Raw genomic sequence first — 25,801 nt, forward strand, 5'->3', positions numbered from 1 at the left:
TAGTGAATTTCCATCAAAACTATGTTATGATATTTATTATCTTAAATTAAAATTATGATTATAAATACCAGAATATCTCTTCTCCATAGTGTTTCTGTTTCTTATAAAAATTTAAAATGTTTTATGGTAAGTTTAGGATAGGGCACTCACAAATATTACAGGGGGGGGGGCACATCTAAGTTCACCAATAGAATCAGCCTCTTATTGTCATCTAATTTCCAAGAAAAGCGTAATTTACATATGATAACACTAATAAATTTTTTCAGTTACCAGACTCACAACGGTCAGATATTGGAATTAAAAAAATTTGGTCAATAATTAAAATTTTTCAAGAGTGCGATAGAGACTTTTAGTTGGATGGTCAAATCAGTCTAGAAGAAGTAAGAAAATACTCTCTCATTCCCAATGTTTAGCGGATATTTAGTTTGTGGAATTACATGCACGTGGAATTATATTTTAAATTCAGTTTATGTAATTAAAATCTTTAATTAACATATGATCGTATTAAATGGCAGATAATGTATAACAAATACTATTCTCTTTTTGGTTTAGTCATTGTCAGGACTTGTAAGAATAAAATCTGGCGAGGCTGACAAAAGCAAGGAAAATAATGAAATGAGAAAAGCATGCAACGACGATATTAAAAATGTTGCGTCTGAATTTAATTTTTATTTTATTCTTTTTCTTAGAATGATGAAGATTGGCATTTGTTTTGAAGAGATTGTAAATAGTTTTTGGATATACTTAATGTGGTTTAATAAATGAATATTTTTTTTTAAATGTCTTTCTATTCCAATTTCCCCAAATCAAATTTAAATCATTGTTGATTCTGTTAATCTAGACACAGATTGTTTGCCTAGTTTCCTGCAAGTTATCTTCCCTCTGAGGCATCCAAAACTAGTTTTTTACATGAAAAGGTTAAATCACATAGTAATACTTAATAGGATGTTTGATCTCCAAAGTTTAAAAAATGAAAGCTTACAAAAGGAAAAAAAAAGAAGAATTACACTCAATAAGTTTACATAATAGTTTATGTGTTAGTTAATAAGTTTAACAATAGCATTATTTTAAAAAAATATTAAAATAAATACTTACAAAGTTCAAAACAAAATTTAGAACAGCTGTTCCACCTCCAAACAAGAGAGAAATGATTGCCGTTATTGCACTAAATGCTAAGGTTATATTGCCTTTAAGTATCAGCCAGACTGATTCTAAAACCTAAAATAACATTTTTATTTAAAAATAATGATAAAAAATAGTCTGTAATTCTTGCTTATAACAAAGAATTTTAAACCTTTTGTTCAAAAGAATAACCAACATATTGGATGTCGCAAATGTTTGAGGAAGAGAGGGGAGAAAATGTGATCGAAATCTATCAACTTATATAAGAATGTAGTCCAAATCATAAAAACTAGTTTATCTCTCAGATGAAACCAAAAATAATTACAAAAAATTTTAATTATGTAAAATAAATAAGAACTAGAAAATTTTCCATTTTGGGTTTCAAATTTTAAGGTAAGTTTTAATTGATTTAGTTTCAATGTTGGGATTTGTTATATATTTTTTTTCATACCTGAAATTTATCATTAAATATTGCATGTAATACTGTTTACATAAATCAGGGGTAATCTAACTGATTGATATCATGTAGCTAGGGGTTGATTGGATCTAAACAGTTAATTAATTTATTCACTACATATATTGAAACTCAATGATCGAAAAAGTTTGATGGCTCTTGATATTAACAATAATATCCTTATCCTGATATCCTAGTCCAACATTTTTTGGACAAGGAATCCAAAAGTACTAAGTACAGAAGCTGATAACAGAACATCTTCTAAATAAAACATTGGTTCTGAAATACAAAATTTTGATTTGAGATGATTAAATTTTATTAAAAGGTTTGCCACTTTTAGTGCACATGAAATATTATAAAAAAACTCATAACTTCATAGGTAGATTTCTACTGAATTTGATGTGACACAGATTTTATATTTCTCAACAAGCCATGGTTCCTAGAGGAATGCTTTATTGTTAAGTTAAATGCCCATCATTTTCATAAAATCAATAATAAAAAAATAATGACTATGTTTCAGCAATAACTATATCAACTGATAGATATAACAACTGATTATCCTAACTCTGAAAATAGACATCTATACATTCCTCATTTGAAATTTTTTATATTAGTATTAATGTATTCAAACAAAAGGTATTTTTACAAAATATTTTAAGGAATGGTGCATATGAAAGTTTATATCATTATTTATGTTATACTTTATTTGAAAGTAACTCATAATTTATGCTCTGAAACTTAATTGCATCAAAAAAAATATCCGCTTTTTGTTTTAAGAACATGAAACTTTATCAGTGTGTAATAATAAATTCTAATAAGTTAGACATATTTTTTTAAAAAAAAGTTTTAATTGTGAAGATTGATTTTCCTTACTTAAAATGATTTAGTTATTTACATGCTCATAGTTCTGAAAAATCGTTAAAAATATAAAAAGAAAAATATATGAAAAACGTCTTAAAAATAAATTAGGAGAAAAATACAAATAATTAGCAGGCAGTTATCTAATTGGTGTCCGAAAATAAAAAACTTTTTCTATTGAAATTTATTTTATTTAGGACAAAACTTGTAGTAAAAATGTTAAAACACAATTAAGTTCTAGATTGATACCAATAAATATATAGTTTGGCAATTAAATATTTAATTAAAAGATACAAAATTTAAAAAAAGCAAACTTACTGAAAGGAAGGTACCAATATTTTCTTTAACAAAATTAACGATCAAGTCCATATTCAGAGTTTTGAAACCATCAACCAAAGAATCGAAAGACGCCACATGTTCAAAGTTTGGCGAAGTACTGTTTTCATTTCTAGAATGCCATAACTCATAAACTTTATCAAATATTTCTAAAATTTGTTTCTCTAATTCTGCAGCACGTTCTTCATTTTTGTCATCAATAATGCGACGTACCTAAAATGATTGAACACTCTGTAGGAATATTTGACGTTAAAAGATTAAATGTGTAGAATTATCAGAGACAGTTAAACATAAAACAATAGTACTTCTATGACCTGAACCATTTTAACATTATTTTTCAAGATAAAGAAAAACAAAATCCTGATTCACAATAAAATTAATAAAGGACATTTCATAAGTAGAGGTACAACCACAGTGAAATATTTATAGTTTCTTCTCTAATGTTTGAGCATGCAAAAATGCAAATATTTTTTTCAAAGCACAACAAAAAAGCAAAACATCTCAACCTAAGGTACACAAGCTTTCGCCACAATAGTAAACTTAACTAGATGTTGATGATTTGTTTATGTTATCGAAATAAAAATTGCAGAATAATTTTATGCATTTATAAAACAGGTTTTGTATAATCTTAACTCAAACAATCCAATAATTATATGGAACAAAAAACTCTTAACTTCAGAATTATAAATGTAATTATAACAATGATTAAAAATAAATAGAATTAAATAAATGCATGACAAAGACAGCAAAATATTAATTGTAGTGTTTCTACTGTACAAATACACAACATTAATTAACTTTCTTTTCAGTGTTGCTAGATTTCTTCTCATGGACTAAGGTGAAAAGAAACTGAATAATAAGTTGTAATGTTGTCACAATTGAAGGTCTATTAAGCATTATTCAATAATGGGTACAACCTGCTAAACAGAAAAAGACAAGATGAATAGAAACTGCAATTTCATATGAAATTGCAAAGCATCTTTGTTGTGTAAAAATAAATTTTTTCTGTCATCAGCAACCAAACAAAATCAGATTTTGGTATGAAGTATAGTTTAAAAATATCTCACAAAAAGAACAACAAATTTATGACACAATAAAAGAGCATGTAGTACAATGCTAGAAAGAGAAGTATGTGCAAATGAAAATCACAAAAATTGCACAAAAAGGTTGCCAACATTGCAATTTTATAGACTACAACCACTTTGAACAATTCTTATTCTTTATCAGAATTATAATGCCTAAAAAAAAGTTCAGCGGCAAACTTGTTAAAAAAAACTTTTTAGAAGATATTATCAAACCTATTGTAATCTAAATTGTAATAAGAAAAATCTGCAAGAATTTTCGTCAAACTACAAATTAAGCATGGTTTGCAACTTTGAGACCCATTGCAATTTTCCTTTTCCTTAAAGCATTATGACACAAAAATTTGTATCTCCATTTATGAAATGCAAATAAATTTTGATATTTGTTTTTGAAATTAATAACATAATTTTATAGTTTGCACATTTTTTTGGATAATTAATTAAACAACTATTCATTTATAATGAAAATATGAATTAAGAGTTATATTTAATTTTTATAATGCAAAAATGTTTACAAAAAATTACTTTAACCAGAAATGTAAACTTTTTAAGTGAAGTAAAATGTGAATCAAATTGATCGTAAGAATTTATAAATAACTTGTAATTCTACATTATAAGGAAAGTAAGAAAAACTGCTTTGAATAAACAAAAAACTCGCAAAACTTGTTCAATAAACAAAAGCTGGTATACTCTTTGGTTACACGTCCTAAAAAAAGCAGTATAATCACTGGAATAGGCAATTAAAAGTCTACTTAAATGAAAACACACACACATGTAAAAGAAATCCATATTTTATAATACATAATTAAATAGAAATTATACTATAGTAAACATTTGTTTTCAACTATCTTTTTGTGATTTTTCTTTTCAGAATTTTAATGACATAAAAATTTAGTATTGAATTTGCTTGAAAATTAATATAAATATTTTTCTGATAAAAAAGTTTCATTTTATATGAAAAGAAATGGTGATAAATTTGAAGTTATAGTAAATAAATTATAGCTTTAGAATTTTGTATATCCTGCTAAAAACAAAAGAAAAGTTTTTATTATAATACATTTTTCACTAATTATAGTAAGTAAAAACTACTCCACTTCAAAACTATGGAAAAAGGAAAGAGAATTGCTTAAGAATCAATTGACTTCATTCATTATAGAACAATAATTTTATAATTTGAAATGAACAATTTATATTTTTAATTTGCTTGACACATATTTGAAAGTATTACTTTTTTACACCTTTACAATTAGAAGGAATGAAATGAAAATTAATTTTTCTTATAAAGGCAAAATATTAATGTTTTTTATATGGAATTTTACCTTAGTTATCGATTAGACACCAAAATTGGCTGAACATCTAATGTCATTGTTTTAATGAGACGTTTCTTAGACACAAAAACAACAAGTTAGTGGTACTCAGTATCTCCAGCATATTTCTATTGCACACATTCAGTTTTTGTTTAATTACGGTTTGTAAAATTCTTTTATGGTATGCATATTTGCAATTTTAAAACAAGAATGGAAAATTGGAATACAAAAAATTAAATTGCACAGTTTATTAACTACTCAACTTTGAAAAAAAAATCCCCATGCTTTATGAAGGTGAATGTTTTAAATACATTGTTGATGAAGTAAAAACAGATAGATAATCTACAAAAATCATGAAAATTAAATAAATCAAACTTGTGCCTGGATTAAATTCATATTTAAATTTTGCTATGAAGTTATATATTCAATCAATTTGAATCACTTTTACTTTCACACTAGCAGAAAAAAAACTATTAAAAATAATTTTATATTCTAAACAATAAACAAAAATGTTTTAATTGATATTACACTAGAGACGAAAAGTGGACCTTTCCCTCGACTGGTTGGCTGCCTTTTTTTCCTTTTCTTACCTTAATTAAAGAAAATACCCCAGTAAAAACTCAGTCAATAAAAAAAAAAAAAAACTACAACAAAATATAAGCAAGCAATATAATAAAAAGGGATTTCAATAAGAAAAATGCATGCAATTAATTTTAAATAAATATTTAAAAATAAAATAAACAAATAAATGATTATTTGTGAAGTAAAATTTTTTAAAATCTAAAATTATTAAATAAATCTAGTTATATACATGCATAACTAGATCCATCCAATAAATTCATACATTTATTTAGAACATAATAGCTCAAACAATGATTAAAAATTAAAAAAACTGCAGTTTTACAAAGCAAACATTCTGAACTTTGAAAAAGAATTTTCAAAAGAGTTTATGGGAAGAATATACAGGGATGAGAGTAGTTGGAAAGTAAAAAAGAGGAAATTCATGAATGAATATGTATATATGAATCACATGCATGATTTCAAATTAAAAGAATATGAATCACATGCATGATTTTAAATTAAGAGAATATGAATCCCGAAATGAGGCTCTTAAACCACGCGAATATGAAACTCTATATCGAATTTAAAAAATGCGAAAATACAAATCATGATGTGTAATTTTTAGATCACGTAAATACGAATCACGATGCATAATTTTTAAATAGCACGAATGCGAATTCCACTGTCTAATTTTTAAAGCTAATTCCTTATTATAAATAGGAAAATCGATGTTTGATATTACAACCGCAAAAACGAATCACGACATTGGATTTTAAGCTCGCGTGAATATGAATCGCTACATAGGGTTTTAAAAATGCGTAGTTACAAATCGGGATATTGGATTTTTAAATCTCGTAAATAAGAATTGCAATGTACGACATTTTAATTGCCAGATTAAGAATCGCAACGTTCAACTTTTAAATAAGGTAAATACGAAAATCAATGTTTGAGGGAGGAATGAGGACTTCAATACTTTCACTTCGGGGAAAATTTAATTCCTCATAAAATATTTTAACTTGTGCAAAAAAAAATTTCAGTGGAAAAAATATAAAAATCTGAAAAAAAAGCGGAAATCTGCGAAAGAATCACATCCCTGAATATATTAGTTGAGCTACATGCTTAGAGAAATTTAAGAATTTTCAAAATAAAATGTTTCCAAAAATCCAGCTACTAAACTAATGCAGTTCGAGAACAATAAAAAAAATATTAAGTATAAGATACAAGCTTCAAAAAATTATTTTAAGGAGCAAAAACAGAACTATGCAAAATCAATTCATGCAGATTGAAATAAAGCTTCAAATATAAAACCCCACACAATGAAATTTAATTGTTTTCGTAAAATATCATTTTCATGCTTACTAAAAATGTACTACTTAGCTTAAACCATGTAATCAATTCTGAAGTTTGAGATTACTTTTATTTTCCTTCTTTTGTTAAAGTTTAAGACATTTATTTAATTTTTTCCTTCACATACCAGTAAAACTTGTTTACTTTGAAGACTTTTTGGAATTGATTAACTTTTTCTAAACCTTAAACTAAAAATTTAACTTAATTTTATAACAGAATAAGTAGAAGAAAAAAATATAAAAATATTAAATATAAGCCCAACAACCAATTAATGAAATTTCACAAGACATGAAAGACTAGAAAAAGTCCATTTATTGCATTAGCAATTATTCTAAGAGTTTGGTTAAGCCCAAAATTAGTAATCTTCACCACAACAAAGAAGAACAATTACAAGATTACAATTTTCAAGAGAAAAATACATAATCTTCACAGAATATGCAGTCAAATTGCGATAACTTGAACTCGATAGAATGGACACCCTATCTAAAGTTCAAATTTTCATATTAAAATTTCTTTGGCAGCAGGTTCCTAAATTAATTTTATTTAAGGATATTTTCACTTTCATTTAATATCAGAGACAAAGTATTCAGAGAAGTTTTCTTCTGTAATGCTGTATCGTTCTTTTTTATATTAAGATTTATAGCCATATTATTAACAAAAATAGTTTTAACTTCTAAGTGAAGACTTTTTAACTTTTGTCTAGACAACTTTAGGGATAAACATTTTTTTCTCCACAAACTCTGGAATGAGTGAAAATGAATGCTTGAAATAAATGGAACAATTTGAATGTACACATCTATGTCTTTAAATACCAATACTCTGTACTTATTGATATTAAATATGTAAGCAATAACGACCAATTGAGTCAATAGTGTCGTGCATAATAAGACAAGAGGCAAGAAATAGTTACCTCCTCGGCTGTGATTAATTGCGTCTTTTGAAAAAATTTGAGTTAAGGGGAGCAAAAATTGAGTTATCAAAAATAATTAACTTGAAGTTAAAGATTAAAGTGAAGGGAATCTCATAAAAATTCAAGTTATAGCAATTTAACAGTAAAATATTTAAACTAACTTTATGTGCACACTAATAATATGTTCATGTCAAATCAAAAAGCAAAAAAATAAAACAAATCTAAAACACAGGGTCATTAAAAAATAATGCCAGAATTTTGCAACCTTTTTAAAAATTAATTTCAAAAAGTACTAATAATATGTTCATGTCAAATCAAAAAGCAAAAAATAAAACAAATCTAAAACACAGGGTCATTAAAAAAATAATGCCAGAATTTTGCAACCTTTTTAAAAATTAATTTCAAAAAGTACGGAAATAATAGGTAATGAAAGAATATAAAACTTTCGTTTGTCCATTAGAATTACAGCGAAATAATTACTAATAACAGCTGCCTAAAAAACAAATCATAGCAACAATTGAAACTGTAACTCTCGAAAAGATAAAAATGATGTGAATGAAGATTGATTATGGTCTTGATGTCTGTAGAGTGGCAAAGGATGCAAACATCAAAATGGGCATATAATTTTGCATTTTTTAAAAACATTCTCAACAATCTAATTACAGACGTGATTATTAATAGACATAATACATTCCACGCTCTATATAACTAGCCTCATAGTCAGAGAGAAAATGGACGTCATAATGAGAGGTTATTATATCATGAGAGCAGAAAATACCATAAAATATTAACTCATAACTAAAGACAATATTTGACAAATTTTAATAAAGCAATGCTTCACTTTGATAACTAACAGTTGTAATAATATAACTTTTTTTTCTATATCAATAAATACGTAAAAGTACCTTCTAGTATAACACTTCATAAGTGAAAAATGCATTAGAAATGCTGGTTATGCTGGTTAATTAAAAATAAAATTTTTCATAAATAACATACATCAAGACCATAGTGCAAAGACCACGCTTCAATTTGAAAATAAACTGCACTTCACAAAAAGAATAAATATTATTTTTAAACAAGAAAAGTATAATTGATAAATTTATTATATTCTCTGAAATAATTTACAAATATTATGAATGATTATCATAAAATTTGATTACTTAGGACTTAGGATAAGAGTTTTGAGGTAATTTCCTTTCTTTATCCAAAGGGAATTCTAGGAGCTTTACATCTATTGTATGGTAATATCAAAGGAAATACAGTCAAACCCCGCTATAGTTAACCTTCAAGGGACCGAAATTTCGGTTCACTATAACCGGGAGTTCACTATATCCGTTTCTCAGACAATTTAACTAATGGTTCCAACTCCTCCTTTTATTACACATTATTTAAATAAATGACTGAAAAATAATATGTAGTAACAAAAATATGCTAACTTTTATTTTTATTACAAATATCGGCTTGATTACATCCATTTTCAATTTTCCTGTTTATGTCCATTTTATCTTCAATGAAGAACGTTTTGCATTTACTGCTGACCATAGTTTAATTTGTGACACCTATTTGGAGGATTCTTTAACGGAACTGAGAGTAAAAACGAGTTGAAATTAGGGCCTTATCATCACAGATTAGTGTCCACCCCTTTGACCATTAATGAATAACTAGACATTCCAACGCACTCTCTCTGACAGGAAATAAATATTGACCCCACTGGTCCTTACAGGTGCAACATCTGCTGGTGTTGGCCTTTGCTTAGGGATGGGAGAGTGAGATAAAAGAAGCAAACAAGACACAATGCTTATTGCTATATATGGATTTAAAAATTGGTATACGAATTTAGTTTGAAGTAGAAATTTCAAAATTATACTAAAAAAATGAAGGGAAAAAATTAGTCGAAGGAAGAAAAATATTGATAATATCCGATTTCCTTTCTCTTTTTGGTTCACTACAGCCAGAAAAAATAACATTATATGTGCATAGGAGCAAACTTTTCGTTTACTATAAAACGTGTTCAATATACTGTATACACTTTGACTGCAGTTTAAATAATTTCTTGAAACTTATTCTTAATCAAGTGACTAAACTTCAGTTGCCATAAATGAATGAACCATTCAGTGTGAACGTTTTAAAGGATATCAAAATAACATTCTGTTAATGGAATAGCAAATGAGACTTTATGAGCCCTTTCCATCATAATGACTTTATGCAATGATCATTATGATGGAAAGGGCTAAGAGGCTAGGCTAAGGAGGTAGACTGAACACTGTTGTATTTTTGGCATTTTTTTTATGGTGAAACTGCAATTAAAATACATTTGAATCTGTTCTGATGATAGCAATTCAATAATTAAATATTTCCTTTTTGTTATTACTCACAGTAGCTGAAATCCAGCCTCGACCATAAAGAAAGGCATCATCTAAGACGGCATCAACAGTTCCTTGAACATCTCTTAAGCTTTCAGGCACAAGTTGTTGTATATCAGTATTGTGAACAGTTCGATTTATCAAGCTACTAGTAACAGTAACAAGATGCATACTTTCACCATAGATCTAAAAAGAAAACTAATTAATTGTTGAAATTGTAAATATGTGCAAGAAAATAGCATTAGTATTGAAGGGCTTTTGCATTAGTATAGTTCAGCCTGATATCTCAGACTAAGACAAAACAATTTGAAACATCAAAAATTTGAATTATCAACAATATCTTGTTAACAGAAAAAAAAAATTCTTTTTAGACTTTTTTTTTTGTAGAAAAGGATTATCATCAAGAAATATTGAAAATATCAAAAAAGATTACTGACCAAAAATCGAATAAAGAAAATAATATCATATATAATAAAAAAAACTTATTTACATACTTTTAAAAAAGTTATCCACATTATAATAAATACAATGCAAAAAATATTACTTAAAAATATTTCATAGTTGTTTGCTTAAAGCATGAGTACAATAATTTATCAATGACACAGTCTAATTCAACAAAAGTGTTAAATGTGTCTTCTTACACACTCGGATGGCTTTCAACATATTTTCTTTATTCATCAAAAATAGGGGAGTTTAAACGAAGTTTTATATTCATTGTATTGACTGTAATCTTTGAAACCCATGATTTAGCACTTTATTTTTGAATAGTTCTTTTATTTTTTGAAAATTTGTTTTCAGGAATTTCATTTTAATTTCAGAAATTGCTTCATCTATTTCAAAAAAAAAAAGGGGGGGGGAGGGAAGAGAAAAAAAAAATCATCAAAACAATACATTTTTAAACAATGAATGTATAAAAACTTGATGAGAATTTTTTTTCCCTTCAAAATTTTTCTACTTCTTGGTTTTGCTAAAAAACTTGCATACAAAAGTACTATTGAACGTAAAGTACTACAGAATCTTAGATAACTATAATGAATACAAAACAGATTGCACAGTAAAATAAATAAAAATAGAAGTATAATGAATTGAAATCGAACCATGACAAATTAAAATTTCTTAGCAATGGTGCCAACTAATTGCATGACTAAGCTTGGTGCCAATATATAACTGATTATAATATATATTATGATTTAAATAGAGCATATTTTGTCGATACTTAATAGTAAATATTTTCTTACTATTTTAGACAGAATATATTATATGGTTAAGATGTAGATTTACAAATGATGATTTTTCCCACAACAAAGCAAAAATGAATTATTCAATAAGTAAATCAGCACGTCTTTTCAATTAGGTACTGATTAAAATAGGCTTAATGTCAGATGCAAATTTCTTTTCCTCTGAAAATTAATTTCTGAGAGCATGCCACGAGTACTGAAGGTGAAAAAAAACTTTTATGTTTCTCATATGATTTGTATGACAGTAACAAAACTAAGTGATTTTAAGTAAAATTTACTGTTTATATGCATTCAACACATAATAGATGCTTGAAAAACACATGAATAAATGCTTGAATTACAATTCATATAAATAATAAATTTTTGAAAAGTATTTCATTATGACTAAATGATGCTTATTCAAAAAGTTAAAAAATTTTTTTATAGCTTTTAACAATGTAATCATTGCTTACATAACTTAATAATATAAGAATTTTCAGCAAGTTAAAAGAAGCAATTTTTAAGTGTTTAGAAACAATCTCCATTTAAGCAAAACTAATAAACAAAATTGAAAGACTATACATTTCACAAATATGCTTTAAAGTTTTAAAAAATTTTTCTGAACAAGATAATGAACAGAAAGTATTTGTCATAGCATTCCATATGAAAATGAACTTACTTGTACACAAAGAAATATTGTTCCTATAACAGCAAAAAAGAATACCAGGAATATGGCCATCATGCTTGTAAATGTATCAATTGATCCTTCAAGAAGAATCAAAAACTAAAATGTGAAATAGTAAATCAGTAAAAAATAATTTAACTTAAATAAATATTGTTAACATTTCACGATATAAATTTTTTGGCATCCTGATCACATATCATGGCAGGCTTTTTATGATTTAATTAAATAAATTAATTACACAAGTTTTACCTTTTTTTTAAAAAAAAAAAGAAATAAAGAAATAGTTTGAATGAAGTGTCAGAAATGCATCTAAACAAATAAAAATATATTATTACAAATGAGCCAACCTTTTATGATAATTTTTTTTTCTGTCATGATAAGTTTTTCTATTAAAAATTAAAATAGGCTTTTAAAAGTTCATATACAGGTTGAAAATACATTTAATTCAAAATTATCACTCCGGCTATCGTAATGATAAGGCCAGAAAGAAAATGCTTTGTCATTCCATACTATAAAAATGAGAGTTCTAGGAAGTGCACAAATAGTTTTGTTCTTATACTAGGTGTCTTAAAAATGATCAACGATTAGCAAAATCGATTAAAGAAAAACAAATCTATAAGGGAAGAGAAATGTAAGTTTTGCTGCATTCTACTTGAGTAACTAGGATTTCCACAAATTTTTCAATTAGCTACAAAATTCATCAACAGATGCTGCTGTTAAAAAAACTACAAAACAAAGTTTGCAAAACAAATCGCTATTTGCAGTAATATCTTAGTGTAGTCTGAAGATAAAATTAACAGAAACTTAATTAAACTAAAAATAGATCTCAAAACAAAAATGAAGCGTGCACATAAAACAGAAAGAAAATAAACCTTTTTATCTCCAAGAATTAACAGTCTCCACAGTCCACGTAAAGGAGCAGGGATTAAAGCATCTTTTCTTTGCTCAAATGTAGAACAACAATTTGCATAGACATTTCTAAATTTTTCTTTCAGAAAACTCATCAGTCCAAATTTTATAGCTAATGAAAAAAAATAATAAAAATTTAAAAAATATATACATGCAAATAAAGCACACAGTAGCAAAACAGAATAAACACCATTAATGCATATGCTTATATATTATGCTAAATAATTTTTGAGTATAAGCTTAAAATTTAAGAAACTTTTTTAAGCTCAATTTAGAAAATAGATTTATGAGGATCTGCAAAAAAATAATAATTTTACCTCTAAGACAATGAGCTAAAAATAAACAACTCACATGTATATCTTGGCAATGATGATGGTACTTTTTTTACAGATATAGTATTTAAAATTTTTCAATAACAAGCTTAGTTGATAAAGAAAGACATGATTTCACATAATATAGATAATTGAAAAGCTATCTCAAATATCTTTAATTATTAAATTTTAATTTATAGCATCAAGATAAACTCAAACTTGAAAGTTCTTTTTAAGATACGATTTTAACTAGAAATATCAACAAAAAATGAATATAAATCTTCACTATTTAGGAAAAAGAATTTAAGCAAGTTTTTGATCATAATGCTTTTTATAGAGAAATCGATAATTTTAAATGTACAAATTTAAGTTTGAAAATAATTTCTTTTCTTTCTAAATACAAAGCTTATTTTAAAAGCAGAATAGTTTAACAAGTCAGAACTGAATCCTATTTTAGAAAAAAAAAAAAAAAACTGCTTCAGTCTAAGGACAGAGAGATTTCTGGTTGTGGCACTTTTGCACTAGATTAAGTAACCAGACATACTCCGTTTGGAAAGCTGTATCATTTGCAGTCCCTCATTCTTTGTAAACTATTAAGAATGAGGATATCAATAAATTACTAGACCAGAATGTATCAGTCAATCACTAGAATGAGTTGCATTTCAAAAACTATTTCATCCAATATGTTATGGCTTAGCTCTATTTGTTCAAACAGCAAAGTAATATTAACAAATATGAGATAATGATATTTATATAAAAACCTGCATGTTTGATTCCCATATAAATACAAGGTATTAACATGAGGTAGCAGAGAGACATATGACGATATAGTTGAATGACAAAACACATCCACAAGAGTCCATAAATATAAAAATTGCTCATTTTTTCTTCAGATGGAATTTCATCCATAAAAGTTGATGGCAAAGAAGTTGGTCTTTTCCTTTCGGGAGTAGAGGAATCAACTTGAACCTTTTGACTTGGAGTTGAATTATCGATTTCCTCTGCTTGGGTACCACGTACAATTGATGATGATAGCTAAAATAGAATAAACGTCTATACAGAAATGATTAATTGAAAAAATAAAATTCTTTAAATAAGTAATAATATTTACTTGGAAAAAATAAAACTTACTAGGAAATAACGATTATTAATAAAAAAAACTATTTGAAGTTAGTGCAACACTTATTAAAAAAGTATAAACATTCAACTAAATAATAAAATTTCACACAAATCTTGAAACCAAAGACATGGTTGAGTTGTTGAGAAATAAAATTTTTTAATTTTAAATTCATTAATTTATTATTTAAAAAAATCATAAATGAGAAATTCTTTGGTAAGCAAAATTTAACATCAAAATAAATCTAGAGGTAAAAAATTTAATGTCAAACATTACTTATAATTAAATAAATACAGTGGAACTGCTTTGTATCACATGAAGCACCTTTCAAAATTTTTTTCCCAATGCCCACCTGGGTTGATATTTCATCAATTCAGGTGTATTAGGGCAGATTCGTTGGCTACTCTTTCAGGGGTTTCATATTAGTTATCTTTCAGGGGCCTTCTTAACAGCGGGCGTATGTTGCTCAAACAGTAAGGACAGATAATAGAGAGAATGAAAGAACATCCATGCCTTGTCCGGGATTCAAACACAGAACCTTTCTGATGCTAGGCCAGTTCTCTGAATCCTACACAGTCCGGTCGGCACTCCTTCTGCAAACAGAAGGCATGTTAAAGATAGTGAGAATTACAGTCAGTTAATTCTCACTATCTTCATCCTACTTTCTATATTGGCCATAAGAATGTTGGCTTAGGTCTCTCAGCTAAGGTAAAAAGCTGAGCAACAAAGAGCGAAGTGGCTTTAATAAAAAAAAATTCTCTGCACATCTGTTGATATTGATTTTTGGAAAATGTTTCATAAAATCAAAAATATAAACTTCATAAAAATAAAACAGTTAAGTAAAGAAAATATTTTGTTTGATATCAAATTTACATTTCAAATAAATTCATTTTTTTTAAATGCAATTTAAAAGGAAGTGATTTTTTCTTAGATTATTAAATAAAATATAATAAGCTGTAATTTTACTTCAGGTGACTGCTCTTCAGTTCCACGTATCCATGCTATGCCTGATTTAATTGCCTGCATAGGAGTACGAGGATTAGACTCTAACATGCCAGTGGAATCTTCAGAATATCCTAAATTGTTTTTTAAAAAAAGGAACATATTCAAAATAAATTTATGAGTCAATGATCTAAAAAAATTAAAACTTTTTAATGTCCAAAGATTAAGTCATTGTATTTAATTTCAATCATTTATTAATGGCTATATGTGATATAATTAAAACAGAAAGTTCTAATTTTTACTAGAACAATTGGATTGTTACCACCAAAACTGGCAATTTTAAAATGTAATTAATAATAATAAATAATGAAATATTATAAAAGAAGACTTATTTTAGCCAGCAAGGCATTTGCTTAAAGTGGCACATTTTCATAACTCTAGAGAATCTCATAACAATAACATCAAAAATAAAATAAAATAATAATGATAAAAATTTATTTTTCGTAGTGAAAATTGAAATTTTTTTAAAAGTCTAGTATCTATATATGACTTTTGAAAGCAGTGGTATCTACATTTCTTTCTTAGAAATTAAAATCATAGAATTAGAAAATGAGAAGTAGTAAAACATATTTACATGATTACTTATGCAAGATTATTAACTCAAAATTTCTTCTTTCTAAAGACTCCAAGTACAAAAATTCCAAAATATAAATTGAAAAAAAAAAATTACATAATAATTGAAAAATAAATATATAAAAGTAATAATAAGGAAAATCGAAAAAAAAAATGTAAATTGTTCACCCTTAACTGAAAATAATAATAATAATAATAACTGAAAATAGTAAGTTTCTGTTTAAGCTACAATATTTTTTCCTCAATTCCTTGAGATCCAAAACCAAGTCTGATTCCAGACCACATTTCATTGCAGAAAGTCTAATGTCGAGTGTGGGTTAAGAAAGTTTTAATTTTTTAAAAATTACTTTTATTGCTAAATGGGCATCTCTTAACAGTTCAATTAAAAGCTAGTTATTTAAAATTTCATTTTAATTTCTAATATATACAACACAAAAATTAAGTGGAAACTTGATTAAATTGCAGTGAACATTGACACAATTAAAAAATTATTTTGGACCAGACTAGTGGGAAAAGGGAAAACTAACTAGAACTGCAAAACGACTAAAACCAAGAAGTAAATTCTATGAACCAATTTTCATGTTTCAATAAAGTAAAATACTTAATGTAGATTTATTTAGAGCGTGAATGCAAACTTTATATGAGAAAAAGTTCTTAATAAATTTTTACAAAATACAAAAAAAAAAAAAAAAAAAAAAAAAGAGAATAAATATTAAAATGTAAAAATTTTAGTTAATACATTATTTAAAATATCAAATAGATTTAAAAAAATCCTTCTTTTTCATCAAATATTTTTTAAAATTATTTATTGAATAGATTCAAATGAAAAATTAGGTAATAGATTTTGCAAAGCAGCAATATACAGAGTTAAAAAATTTACCTGTTTCTGAATATCTCGATTTTATGTCAGCCATAAGTCCAATTAACATCAAAGCAAAAAATATAAGTAGAATTGTCAGACGTAAAGAGCCAGCAACATTAACTAAATGGCAAATAAAAATGGTCCAAATGACAGGAGAGAAAAAAATTAAGTAAGGCTTTGTAGATGGTGTCCACCAAACAGACAAAATTATTACATATCCAATCAAAACAGACCACACCTGCAACAAAAAAGAATTACAACTTAATAAACATAAATGCAAAAATTTTAAATTCGTAACTTTAATATGCACTGTATGATATTTCTCTTCTTTCATAATCATTGTCAAAACATTTGACTAAAAAAGTGATGATATGAAACATGTGTGAGAAAGTGAGGGACTTAATTTTGAGGACCCATTTCTCTATTATAGATTAGTACTGAGGATGGTGAATTTGACAAGATAGGGTTTAGTAATATTGCAGCGTTATTATGTCATTATAGCTAATTTAAGTGTTTATAATTATTTTTTATTGAGATAAATGCCATTTAATAAATAGAAATTATTACTTTGATATCATTGTAGATAATTAAGAAATTTTTTTATTACAATTATGTTTGATTATATTTTCTTTTAGGTCAATATAAATACAATCATATATTTTAATAAATTATAATTAAAAATAAGAAATAATTTTTTTTTTTTTTTAACCAAACCATATATTTTATACAGAACTATAATTATAAACCAAACTAAATATTAATGTAAGAAAACCATAATATTTAATAAAAAACAATTATAAACATTAGTTAATCTTGTTACATAGCAGTTCACAAACTTGGTGAGTATATCAAATTATAACTTAAAAAATTGCTGATGTTCATATTTGGAACAAATTTTGATAATCTTTATACCATAAGTACTTAATTTTTTGTTACAGGAATAATAAAATAAATGCAAAAGGAAAAGATTTAAAATATAATACAAATAAATAAGCATAAATTATAACAATATTAGGCGAGGTTCTCACATTTGTACCTCCACAAAAATGATCACTCATATAGAACCAAGTAATAGCAAATGAGCAGAGCCGGATTAACCTATAGGCACACTAGGTACGTGCCTAGGGCCTACGAAATTCAGGGGCCTACGAAAAACTTGTTGACAAAAATAATTTAGCTTTAAAAACAACAAGTGTATTTTGCACAAAATTATGAAGATACAAATAAAAATATAATATTTTTCGGTAATAAATTATTTTGCAGAATCTTATGATCTAATATATTACTTTTTTGCGATTTTTGGATTCAACGAAATCTTGTATTATGCTGTCGAATTCCAAACTACGCAAAATGTCGTATTCAATAGACATAAGTGCGAGCGATGCCAAACGATCTTGATTCATTGTTGAACGCAAATAATTTTTTATCAATTTTAATCTGGAGAAAGATCTTTCTCCTTCTGCATTTGATCCAAGAATCGACAAATATATTCTTAATGCAATGTGAACGTTAGGAAAAGTATTCACAAGTTTATCTTTAATTTGAGCCTTCAACATTTCTTGTGCAGATTTATGTTCATATAAATTTGAAAATAGTAAAAATTCATCTACAAAGTTTTTCTCTAAATCGGATGAGTAAATTTTCACCAAATTTTGCGCTTTTAGTTTAATCTCAGATTCTGACAAATTTTTGTGTAATTTCCTTGTAATTCGGGTTCGATAAAACATCGATTAATGACACTTTTTGGTCGATCCAGAAAACTGGGAAATTCAGACATCCGGGATAGCGATGGTCCCGAGCATCCCAGATAATTGGTTCTCTACTGTATAAATATTTCTTGTAATTAATCTCACTATCAATTTCACTGTTTTCTTTGCTGGTTTGTTGTTGTATTGTTGACGTGAAGTGTTTACATAGTTATCGATCGAACTAATCATAATGGTATTATCGATATCAACTGCAATATCGGCAGTATGTCGGTATTGCAGATAAAGTTCGATAAACAAATTTGTAAATTAAAATCCATATTAATAAAAATGTAAAAAAAAATATGCAAGAAAATTTTAGCATAAATTTTGAAAAGAGGGGAGGAGTGGGGGAAGGAGGGCCCCAAAACGGCTATGCCTAGGGCCTACGAAAGGTATAATCCGGCTCTGTGCCTAGGGCCTACGAAAGGTATAATCCGGCTCTGCAAATGAGAAACTATAAAAAACATGATATAGGAATATAAATACTCAAGATTTAGTTAACATAATATGTTTTCCAGACATTAATACTTTTTAAATTTTTAATTAAGTGATGACATCACTAAAAAGCTAATATTTTCAAAAGAAAGATAAGATATCTTAGAGAAATTCAGTTCGATAATTATTACAAAGTTTTTGATGATACAGTACAGAACCCGTTATCCGGAAATCAGAAAATCAAAAAACCGGAACGAAATTCGATAAATTTTCACGCCATTTTTAATAAATTTTTTTTTTCTGCATAAGATTTCAGGATTTTTTTTTCGTTTTTGAAAGATGTTTACCTTACCATCATTTTGGAAATAATCATTAGTGTATTACTTCATTGTTTTTTCTTCTTTTTAAGATTATTTGTAAATAATTTTTTTTTAGTTGAGTTTGACAATAAAAAAGCGGCTTTTTGTAGAGATTCAGAAAACCGGAAAAATCAGTTATCCGGAATAGCGAAAGGTCCCGATCGTTCCGGAAAATCGGTTCCCTACTGTACTAATAACTACCTCACAATATCTATCAACTCTATAACCAAATAATGATATGTTCCATTGCCACGGCAACATTATTAACATTAAGTTATTAATTGACAAAATTTACAGTGCTAATTGTGGAATAAGAGATTCCTTGCTTTTCTTGTTTTCTATTTCTGGGAATTCTGATAAGTAATTATTTGGGCACAATGATTAAAAATTAAGATATGTGAGTATGTCTCCGTAAAATTAGTAGAGATCTGTCTGGGAGTGGCTATGATTTGCTTAGTGGCATAGTTATACACTATGAGTTGGTCCCCTTCTATGAATTTTTTTTTTAGTTTCTTGGGTAGTGGCAATTCCAGTTTCTTCTGGGTAGTGGCCCAAAAGTTGCCAAAGCTTGGAGATTATTTTGGTATGGGGAAGATTTCTGTATCGTAATCTTTGGCAGAATAATTGCCAAATCTTGGCCTCTGGGCAGCCCATGAGAAACTAAAAAAAGAAAACAACACAGAAAGTTGCCAACTTGAAGGGTATAATTTGTACTCACCCCCAGGCTTATCACTACAGGATTTTTTTAAAAAAAGGTTAAGTTTAAAATTCATTTGACATCTAGGCAATTATAGTTGGTGCCAGAGATCTTGAAACTAAAACATATTCTGGGCATAGATGCAGGAATATTTCCGTATCGTGATCTGTGGCAGCATAATCGCCAAGTAAGGGCAACTTACGGGCAGTGGCCAGCGAGAAACTATATAGAATATCACAGAAAGAGACCAACTCAAAGGGCAAACCTCTAGATGCTCCTTTAATAAAATTTGCATGTTTAAAATTCCATTTGGCATTTTGGTTGTAGTTGGCGGGGCTGATCACGATACCGAAATATCCCCGTAGTTGCCAATATAGAAATCTTTCCAAATGTGCGAGCTTGTAGTTAAAAATATTTATTAATTTTCTATTTCATTGTTTAATTTCTTTAATTATTGTTATTTTTAATTTATAACCTACCAAGAAAGAAGCTCCTTGACAAAATTCTAACATAGAAGACACCCCATTGAGTACAAAACTTAAAGTATTGAGAATGGATGAAATAACATGTAGAGGAACACAACTGTAGAGAAGAAATGAAACAAAAATACAACTGACTATAGTGGCAAATATCACAATGTATTGAAGAGTAAACTCCCATAAATTTTCAGAAATGTGATCGATGACAATAAATGGAGCAGTGAATGTACCGATGGTAAGAGGTGTGCCTGATAATTGTAATTTCAAAATCCATGATTTTAATATAACCGTCATGCGGTGCTTAAATGGATGTAACACAGATCCGAATAACACAGCCCATAGTAACGGTCTTAAGAAAGGCTCTAATACATAATAAACAGCGACACATGCAACAATAATAAAAAGGACAAATACGATTGCAGCAACATTGTAAAAGGCTTGTTTAAAAGCTTTTTCGTGCCCTTCTGGAAGAATAGTAGAAATATCAAATTTGAAAGAACGCGAAACATCAGTAGCCATCATTTAGCGAAAAATCACTCAGAAATGACTACAGAAACGATAATAAATGGCTAAAACATATCATTCCATATTGGCTTTATATTAAAAAGCCAATTTTGATTCAAATTTGTCGAACAATTTAAATAATTAGAACGATATGATTTCTTAGTCATCATTCCGCTATGGTCATCATGTACAAATAACAACAAAATCGAATAACAAAAGTTAGCAGACTACTGTGTGAGTTGAGATGTGCATTTTATCCTAAGACTTTTTTTTTTTTATCAAGTATCCATATTAGAGAAAAACGAATTTTTATTCTATTAATAAAATTCAATTGTGAAAATTAAAAATATTATTAGATTAAATAAAGGAATATTTTAGTCATTATTAATCACGTGTTTTACAAACAAAAATCATCTGGCAACTGTTTGCTCGGTAGAGAAAGAACAAACAGTTTTGGATTTCATATGTTGTAAATCTTGTAAGTTTTATGATCCTTATCGTTTTCTTTAGATTGTAAATTCAGAACGAAGTAATAATTTTTATTCTATTCCACATTTCTAGCATTGGATAATCAGCTTTACAATACTCCGAGATCATGGCTAGTCAAACACAAGGCATACAGCAACTACTTGCTGCTGAAAAGAGAGCTGATGAAAAAGTGAATCAGGCTAGAAAGCGTAAGCCGCCCTTTTTTATATCATTGTATCACGAGACAAGCAAAACTGATTTTTCAGGATTTTAATCCATATATTTTCATCCATATTAACCAGTTTGATCTTCAGCAGGTTATTAATGTATTATTGGTGTAGAATTGCAAAACCAGCTTACCAACCAAACATTATTTAGAAATAATTTACTGTGATAAAAAGTTTGATAGTTTATTATCAATAAACTTTCAAGAAAAAGTAACCGAAATTATAATTTTAAAAGTGTATAATGTAAAGGTGGTGCTAAATAAGGTTTTCAAATGATTTAAATCTTTCATTTTAATTTGTATTCAATGAGAATGTTTTTTTAACCAAATAAAATGTCAGACAAAATGTATCTCATGGATTTCTTTATTAATTAAAAATCTAGTCTTTTATTTATACAGTAAGAAATATAAAATTAGTTTTTCATAGAAAAAGTTGAAAACCTGTTAAAATCTAATTTCATTTAAGAAGACAAAGTTTGCATAACATCAAATGTGTTTTGACTCAAAAATATTATACATATTCTTTGTTTTTTTTTAAAAAAAAATATTAAGACTATTTGTTTTGTTAAGGGCTGGTTTTAATTGAGAAAAATCAAACTAGATTTATTGCTTTAATTTCATTAAACACGAAAAAATGTGCAAATCTTAAAATGTTTTTTAAATATTATATATGTACTTTTTCTTTCAATTTTCAAAATAAATTGTTTATAGTTTATTTATGAATAATTAAGTAACTGTTTGTTTAAAAATACACCTTCATCATGTACATGTTTATTTCATCTACATCACCAATTGTTATTGAAACTTAAGGGTTTGAAAATATAGAATTGCAAGATATTTATTAAAATTTAACTTTTAACTGCTGGAGTATAGTTCATTATTTTACATTCTAAATATATTTGACTCAACCTGGTTTTATCTGAATAAAAGTTAATTCATAGACTTTAACAGATATTTTATTTAATCTAGTTTCACGTATCTTGAAATTTATAACAATATGTTAAATTTTTTACTTTTTGGTTACTATTTTTAATTGTTATCTACTGCTTCATAGGCAAAGCACAAAAACTGAAAAAAGCCAAGGAAGAAGCTCAAGCTGAAATTCAAAGATTTAGAGAAGAAAGAGAACGGCAGTTCAAAGAATATGAAAAACAAGTAATGAATAACTCTTGTTACTTTGTTATAGATTTCAATTAGTTATTGAATTAGATTGATATATTTTCATAAACATCATTTAAGGTTATTCAGTTAATAAAATTAGAAAGCCTTAAGTAAAAGTTTCTATAAAAAACATGATCGGAAAGTAGTTATTTCGTACATTAAAGGCTACTAACAGGCTAGTCAATTGGTAAGTTTTTGTTGTAATGAAATGCAAAGCAAAGTTTCTTACATTTAACAATATTCAGTAGTCATGATGAGTTTAAAGACATTTTAAAAAATGTTCAAACAAAAATGCTTTGATAAATGTAATATTTTCTAATTCTTTATTTTAATTTTTAAAATGTTGAGTGTTTATCATTAACCTAACATTTCTTTTTATGTTCTAAGTGGTTTCTTTTATGTTGAAGGTTTAAAGATTACATAAATTGTTCACAAAAAATTTATATTCTTTCATTATATTCAGGGCTCTATCCAGACCGAATTTACTACCGTTTAGCGGTACCTTCACAAATTCAACTTTAGGAAAAACGGTAGTTTCACAAATTTAATTTTAGGAAAAACGGTAGTTTCACAAAATACCTTTTCTTAAAATTTTATTTTTGTATTCCTTAAAAAATGATAAATCCATATTTTTGTGTTGGATTTTTAAATATAATTTTTAATTTTTCACAAATTATGTCTAAATTTTCACAAAATAGGTACCTCTCAGAAAAACCTTGACAGACCCCTGATATTTATATCTTAAATTCAAGACACAGGAAAGGCATCTGATATATGTCATCTACTTATTTCTATCTCATACCTGTAAATTTCATTTAAATAAAAGTTTGCAATTATTTCGTCTTTTTGGTAGTAGACGGTCAAGTGTATGAAAATGTTTTTGGTAGTTTAAAAAATTTTAAAATTATTTGATGACTTAAGAAATATTCTATATTTTGTTCTCATTATACAATGTGTCTTTCAAAGAATGATAAATTATCTTGATAGCTCCCCTCCCCCCCTTTTTCTTTTACTTTGATTTAAATAAAATTAAAAAAAAAAAAACTTAAGTGATTCCAGTAGCTGAATTTTATTATGAAATTCTGATAGAAGTTTATTAGTTTAGTTTTAATGGTTATCTATTTGTGTGTCTTATATTCTGAACTTAAAATTTACTTTTTCAGTATATGGGATCGAAAGAAAGCAGTGCTGCCAAAATTGAAGAAAGCACTGTGCATAAAATTGAAGAAATGAGGAATACAGTTGGAACTAATAAAGGCAAAATCATTGACTATTTATGTAGTCAAGTGTTTAATGTTGAACCCAAAGTTCATCAAAATTTCAGAGCTCAAAAATAAATCAAAGATTTTTGCATTGAAATTTTGAATAAATTCAATGTATAAGATGTTAATGTTTTAAAGGTAGTTTTTGGTTGTTGAAAGAATTCCACTTATGTATATAATCAGTTTCATCACTGCACTATGATGTTTAAGTGTTCCTTTTATTCTGTAATGAAATTATTTATATAAATTTAATTTGATTATTTTTTTTCTTTTTATTCAATGAACTTTTTTATATTTTTAGCTTAGATAAAGAAAGTAAAGCTTAATTATTTGTCGAATTTTTAAGAACAATTTTGAAATTAAAAATATTCTTTTACCCATATTTATGCTTGAATAATGTAATGTACTTAAGCTTTGTTTCCAAGAAAGATTTGCTTTTTGAACAATTATGACATAAATACAGTTTTATTATAGTATAATTTTTTATTGTTTTAAATTGCTTGTTTTCTATCTGCAGTTTTAAAATTGTAGATTATGATTAAAGTTAAGTAGGTGTTGCTTTGTTGGTAAAGAATAGATACATAGATAACTATAAAACCCTGACTGTATTGTCTTAATTTGAAACAAGTAAAAGTTCACATTTTCCATTGTTCAATATTTATTTACAATATGTCTAGTTATATATTTATAATTTTAGAGCTATAAATGTAAATTTAAATATTTAAGCTGCTTTTTATTAACTTTAAAAGATATAATGTAATTATGAAATTGTCAATAGTTTTGTTATTCATTTAAATAATTTATTATGTTTTGCTTTTGTGATTTGTTGCAGAGTTGTGAAATTTTTGATGAGATTATTTATAATTTTTTTATTATAGATATATGAGACATAGATTTAAACGCTGTAATATTTATTATGTATACTTTGAAGAGACATTAAGCTGTATATTGGAATGTGGCATTGATTGTGTTAATAAATGTTTAGAACAATTATTGAACTAGTTATTATTTCATTAATTCATAACTCTATATAAACCAGAATTAACTGCAAGTAATCATTATTTTTAATAATGGCTGGAGAGCATTTTTTTCCAAATAACTTTTGCTAATTAATTTTGTATCAAAATTTCTTTTGGAAATTACATAAGATTAGTAAATGTGTTAAATTACGAACTTCTAATCTAATCTTTTTAATCCATCACTTTAAACTACAGATGCTGTTTTTATATCTTTATTTCATTTATGTTAAGATGGAATCTATTAGGGATGATTGGACACTTTATTTTTTTTAAAAACTTCTCATTTCAAGTTACAGCAGATTTATTTAAATGATATAATATAATTAAAAGTAATTTGATAAGAAACTATAAATTATTAGCTATCAGAACTTATTTAGGTCATATCTTATTTCTTTTATTTTCTTAAATATTTTTTCATTTAAGAAAT

At 26.7% G+C, this 25,801-nt stretch overlaps 2 protein-coding genes across 7 annotated transcripts in view; one reads left to right on the forward strand and one right to left on the reverse strand.

Annotated features, from left to right (window-relative positions):
- LOC107447574 (transmembrane protein 245) overlaps positions 1 to 21,470 on the reverse strand; it is a 35,510-nt gene extending 14,040 nt beyond the window's left edge. For 3 of the 6 annotated variants that reach the window (XM_016062508.3, XM_043041724.2, XM_016062507.4), the window contains exons 1-10: positions 20,735 to 21,467; positions 17,035 to 17,254; positions 15,546 to 15,655; positions 14,224 to 14,497; positions 13,115 to 13,263; positions 12,237 to 12,341; positions 10,353 to 10,526; positions 5,690 to 5,749; positions 2,753 to 2,983; positions 1,096 to 1,218 (exon numbers count right to left, since the gene is read on the reverse strand). In XM_016062508.3, coding sequence (XP_015917994.1) covers positions 1,096 to 1,218; positions 2,753 to 2,983; positions 5,690 to 5,749; positions 10,353 to 10,526; positions 12,237 to 12,341; positions 13,115 to 13,263; positions 14,224 to 14,497; positions 15,546 to 15,655; positions 17,035 to 17,254; positions 20,735 to 21,256 — 1,968 coding nt within the window. In that variant the 5' untranslated portion in view covers positions 21,257 to 21,467. Of the gene's footprint in view, positions 1 to 1,095; positions 1,219 to 2,752; positions 2,984 to 5,689; positions 5,750 to 10,352; positions 10,527 to 12,236; positions 12,342 to 13,114; positions 13,264 to 14,223; positions 14,498 to 15,545; positions 15,656 to 17,034; positions 17,255 to 20,734 lie in introns of all 6 variants that reach the window. The other 3 variants (XM_071178732.1, XM_071178734.1, XM_071178738.1) reach the window with 2 other exon arrangements.
- LOC107447575 (V-type proton ATPase subunit Vha13) lies at positions 21,367 to 25,348 on the forward strand. The gene is made up of 4 exons (XM_016062510.3): positions 21,367 to 21,716; positions 21,800 to 21,915; positions 22,987 to 23,087; positions 24,257 to 25,348. Exons 2-4 carry the CDS (start codon positions 21,834 to 21,836, stop codon positions 24,428 to 24,430), a joined length of 357 nt encoding a protein of 118 aa, XP_015917996.1. The 5' UTR covers positions 21,367 to 21,716; positions 21,800 to 21,833; the 3' UTR covers positions 24,431 to 25,348.
- The last annotated feature ends 453 nt before the right edge of the window (positions 25,349 to 25,801 follow it).

The sequence above is a fragment of the Parasteatoda tepidariorum genome, chromosome 1 (assembly GCF_043381705.1).
Source record: "Parasteatoda tepidariorum isolate YZ-2023 chromosome 1, CAS_Ptep_4.0, whole genome shotgun sequence".
Lineage (NCBI taxonomy): Eukaryota > Metazoa > Arthropoda > Arachnida > Araneae > Theridiidae > Parasteatoda > Parasteatoda tepidariorum.